The 4,926-nt window shown below is 54.0% G+C and overlaps 1 protein-coding gene across 1 annotated transcript in view; it reads right to left on the bottom strand.

Moving 5' to 3' along the window:
- The window catches only part of LSS (lanosterol synthase (2,3-oxidosqualene-lanosterol cyclase)), a gene marked incomplete at its 5' end in the record, with an annotated part of 8,592 nt that extends 3,725 nt beyond the window's left edge, over window positions 1–4,867 (bottom strand). The window contains 9 exon segments of the mRNA XM_009878552.1: window positions 514–585; window positions 1,277–1,333; window positions 1,927–1,954; window positions 2,070–2,167; window positions 2,604–2,722; window positions 3,056–3,164; window positions 3,390–3,525; window positions 4,332–4,428; window positions 4,746–4,867. Of these exon segments, the coding sequence (XP_009876854.1) occupies window positions 514–585; window positions 1,277–1,333; window positions 1,927–1,954; window positions 2,070–2,167; window positions 2,604–2,722; window positions 3,056–3,164; window positions 3,390–3,525; window positions 4,332–4,428; window positions 4,746–4,867 (838 nt within the window).
- Between the last annotated feature and the right edge of the window lie 59 nt (window positions 4,868–4,926).

A 4,926-nucleotide genomic window follows, 5' to 3' on the forward strand; every position in this document is an offset into this window, starting at 1 on the left:
TTGGAGCAGGGAGAGCTAAAGAGAAATTTCAGCAAGTGTTGCTGAATTCCCCTCTTTGGGTGTCTTCCTGCCAGGGAGCCATCTGCATTCAGTGCTCCCATTGGCAGCACCATAAGCAAGACCTATGACTGCATCTACACCAAGCTGCTGGTGACAGTGACCCCCACCTCGAGCCACTGGCCTGGCCAGCAGAAGTTAAATCACTAGGCAAGCAGTCTGCGTTTCCCAGAAGGGTGCCTTGAATATGCAGGTACCAGACAGGTGCCTAAGCTCTCCCTTTTCCAGCCTCTCTTAGGCCAGGCAGCCAACCCAAACATCCCTGGGGCTGGCCAAGGTCCTCTCCAAGCTGCAAAGTTGACTCCCAGTAACAGGAAGCAGAAAACAGGAGGCCGTTCCTAGGACTTTGCTAGTCCAGCCCTTCAGAAGGCAATAGATGCATCCAACAGGGCTTCAAGAAACAGCCAAGTCTGCATAGCCGGCATGTGAGAGACACCATCAACTGGCTCCGCTCACCTGAGTGAACTGGAGGAACTCATAAGCATTTTGGAGACAGGATGTGAATTCAGGCATCTTCTGGGCTTCTGCCTAGAAAGAGAGGTGCACAGTCAGCAAGGAGTTGTGGCCACCAAACATGCCCCTCAGAAAGAAGAGGATGTGCTGGGACTTTGCTGACCTACTCAGGTGCCATTAATGCCTGGACCTTCATATAGCCCTTTCTGTATGTTTGCATTCATACTTTGTTTACTGTTTCCATTACAAACCTCTACACTGAGAACTGAACCAACACCTTTTGCTGGCATCACTGAGACATTTGCATGACCAGGTTAGGGGGTTACCAAGGCAGCCACATCACCCTCCAAAAGGCATGTCCACCATAGCTGTCTCTGCCCCAGTGCAGAAAAGGAGGAGACTGGCACACTGTTCCTGCCACATGGCAATGCTCTGGGGCTAGGCAGAGCAAGGAGGAAGGGCCAGGGCTTTATCACAAGACTGCAGCAACTGAGAAGCCTAACCTGACCCACTCAGCTGGTGCTGTAACCTCCTGCTTCAAAAGCAGCTGGCAAAGATGAGCTGTACCAGCTGTGCTGGGCACGCTGCCTACTACAGCTGAGGAGGGCTCTGAGAAGACATGTTTGCCCTGCTCAGTCATACGATGCAATGGCAGAATTGGCAGAGCAGAGGTCTGAGGTGATGCACAGTAGGAGCTGCTGGTATCTGGGGATGCACCAGGAGAGACCATTCCCAAGGCAGCATGTGGCACTGACGGGTGCATTACCTCCAAGAAGGCTTGGACGGCAAAGGCAGTATCCCAGAGCTGGGATCCATTTGTGCCCTGGAAGAGAGAAGATAGTGAGGGGCAGGCGCTGGCAGTAGCCTGACCCAGTTACAGGTTCTATGGCAAAGCATATCACTGCCCCACTAGCTCCCTCCACTCTGCATCTCAGTTTTATGTCACCCAGCATCATGGCTGATGAGCTAGCATAGAGGGGACAGATGCAGCAACTCAGGGACAGCGAGGTGATATGAAGTGAGGCAGCTGCTTCAGTTTCCTCTATGCATAGTCAAGACAGGAGAGGTGGCTAGTGCTAAGGAGCAGAGGGATACAAAAGCTATAAAAGCAGCACAGCTCAGTCCATACACAGTATCACGGGCCTGTCTCCTTCCCTTCTCCCAGGACCCATGGGGATGAAGGGGATAGAGGTCTAGGGCTGCTCCCTCAGCTCACACCACAGAGAGGCAAACTAGCAAGATGGACACTACTCACTCCTGGCAGAGCCAGGGGAAGTGGCAGCGAGGCAGAAAGGGTGACAAGGCACCAAAGGTGAGATGCCAGGAGCTCAGGCTTGAGGTGAACAAGCTATCCACTACATGCCCCAGCACACCAGAGTCCCTCTCAGTCACAGCTGAACTCCTACAGCACTTCACCTGCATCTTCATGCCGTCGAGGCCCAGCCTGTGGGAGGAGAGAGCACAGTGCTGCAATGCAGGCACAGCAGGAGCCACAGTGTGCTCACTCCACAGCGATCAGAGCCCTGCGCTGTGCCAGGTGGGCCACGCTCAGCCCTTACCAGAGATAGTCAGGGATCCTGGAAACATGCTCCTGAAAAGCTGGGGAGTTCTTCCCTTCCACAAACCAGCGAACCAGCATGTTGATCGTCTTGGAAATCTGTCAAGAGCAGCACTGTCACTGCTCTGGATACAGCTTCTTCCAGTCCCAAAGACATATATCCCTCCCACCCACCATAAAGTCATCTAGAGATGGTCATGGGCTCGATCTCAACAGCTCCATCTATGGCATCACTCAGCAGAGCAGAGGTAGTGGAACAGGTGCCATGAGATTACTCCAGAGCTTCTCCCTCAGATAATTTCCCTGGACCACAAGGAGAGATAGCCCTCACCAGGGCCACAGCAGTCCCCATGCCCTCTGCATCTTCTGTGCCTTGTTAGCATTAAGCTCTCGAGCATTAAGAGTAGCAGTTGTGCTCAAGCAAGATCTGGTCATTATGGTTACATGCCACAGCTGCAAAGGGCTGGGACACTGCAAGCTGGTCCCTGGAGAACAAAGGGCAAGATTTTTAAAGGATCGACAGTGAATGTCCTACCGGGCCAATGCTGATGCACTTGGTGAATCTGTCGTCAGCTTTGATGTGGTCATACAGCTCTGTGATGGCTCGCTGACGCAGGCCAGTGCTGTGGTGGGCTTCGTACATATTCATGATGGCTATGGAAGAAAGGGCCATGCAATAAAAAACCCATCCCACAGATTCATTTGCTGTGGCAGCCAGTACTGCAGCTCACAGGATGACCAGTCGAGGAAAGCGTGGGAACTACTCTGCCCCAGAGTGGCCTGAGGACCAGGGCACAAGGCCCAGCTGCTTGCAAGGAGGGAGAAGCCCAAGGATCACACAATTCAGGTCTCCCTTCCAGCTCCAGGGCACACACCGGTAGCTGTCAGTAGACCCTAAAGAGCCCCTGTGGTACACGGCAGATTCAGTTCCATCACCACAGGCTCACATGGCAGGGATCCTCCCGCCCTGGCTAACACAGCACTTACCATAGGCAACCTCCAGCAGCCAGCTGTGCGGGGTGTACACATCACAGGCAGCCACATTGTTCCTCTGGGCGGGCCAATTGATGCTGGCATAGTCTTGCACATACAGCTCCTGGCACAAGACAACAAAGGGCATCAGCCTGGCAAGCTGGGAGCAAGCACCCAGAGGCAGATTACTGCTGGAAATGGCTCCACTGCCTGGACAGAGAGACTGTGTGGGTACGAGAGCTGTCACTTTGCAGTGATGAGGCTGGCCCACATGAACATGGCTGGCACAGCAGGTGGTCAGGGAGACATGTGTCCTCGCTGGGGAGCCCCACCAGGGTCAGCTCCTTACCTGCCGCAAGCTCCGTATGAGCTCATCCTCTTCTGCTGACAGACGCTTGGCGTAACAGTAGCTCATGGGGAGGTAAACCTGGCGGCAGTGACACCAAAGCCGGGACGGGTGGGCTGGGAACCATGTAGGAAGCAGCCTGTTTGCAACAGAGAAGGTGCTACTGTGAGGAACAAGGAGGGCCAAAGGCAGCATTAAGAGATGATGTGCTGCAAGAGGGATGCCTGGAGCAGGGTGTGCCTTTCAACCAGACCTGATGCTGCTGGTAAAGCTGCAGGAGAAAAGAAAGGAATATCCACACAGTCTGGTCTCCTGCTCAGATCCTCCCCACAAGGGCCAGCAGACACTGCTCTTGGCCCAGTTGACACAAGACAGGGAGGATCCCAAATTCAGAGAGGAAGGAGAGAAGAGGTCAGTTCAAAGGCACTTTCCTTCCTCACGTGACTTTGAAGGCTGAGGTCCAGACTGATGGTTAAGTACATTTGATGGCAAAGATTCAGTGGCTGTGCAGCCCCTGATTTCAACCACAGGGAATATGTCACACACTTTCCCTCTCTGACACCCAGCAGTCCTCTGAGTAATTGGAGAGGTTATGAGTGAGGGTCAGAACTGGCAGCCTTATGTGTGGCTGTCCTGTCCTGCTAGGGCTCAGTTCTGCTGGCTCCAAGAGAGAAGTTACTCTGGCAGGCAGGGAGCACAGGGACCCTGTGGATAAAGCCAACAGGGCTGAGCTCTGGCATCTCCCTTTGGTGCAGTGTTCGGTACTATGCACCCCCTGGCTGGCCTTACTGCTGGTCTCTCGGCTGACAAGCAGCCCAACCACCTTTAGTTCTAGGCCACAGCTAGAGTTACCCCGGCAAACACCAGTGCCTGGGACAGCTCTGGGTCGAGGCTGGTGGCAGGACTGACAACACCTCCTGCCTCCACATACAGAGTGGCACGTACCACATCTCTGGAAGGAGTGTGTTCATTCCCTCCCAGCTGTAAACGTTCAAGACAGCCAGCCAAAACTTCCCCCAGGAAGGGATTCCTGCAGCACCTCCTGCAGAGAGCAATATTAGCTTTCAGGGTTAACACAGCCATGCCTGCTTTCTTCCCCATTGCAGGGTCCACTTCTACCCACATCTAGAAGAGTGCTGCACCCCTGAAAGAGGTCAAGGACACGTGTCCTGAAAATGGTACAAAAGCGCAGCACACTCTACCATCAGTAATTGCAAAGGTAGGTGCCATCAAGCAAGAGCAACAGTTCCTCCACTACCTGGCAGCCTCCCATGTTCCATGAAGCCCTCAGGTCTGGCCAGACCTCTCTTAGGAGCACACTAGCCCTACAGCTGCTGTGCTGGGCGCAACAGAGCTGACCTTTGCTGTGCAGGTTGACACGGGCCCGCACAATATCAGGGTCATCTGGTCCAAGCCCCAGGATCCTCAAGGCTACGTAGTTGAGCGCTGTGCCAAACACCGTCGACTTGTCTTCCACGTGCCTATCACGTGCACACACAGAGACAGCATAGCCTTTAACCAGCTCTTAGCACCAGCCAGA

Source organism: Apaloderma vittatum, unplaced genomic scaffold, assembly GCF_000703405.1.
Source record: "Apaloderma vittatum isolate BGI_N311 unplaced genomic scaffold, ASM70340v1 scaffold17541, whole genome shotgun sequence".
In the NCBI taxonomy this organism is placed as follows: domain Eukaryota; kingdom Metazoa; phylum Chordata; class Aves; order Trogoniformes; family Trogonidae; genus Apaloderma; species Apaloderma vittatum.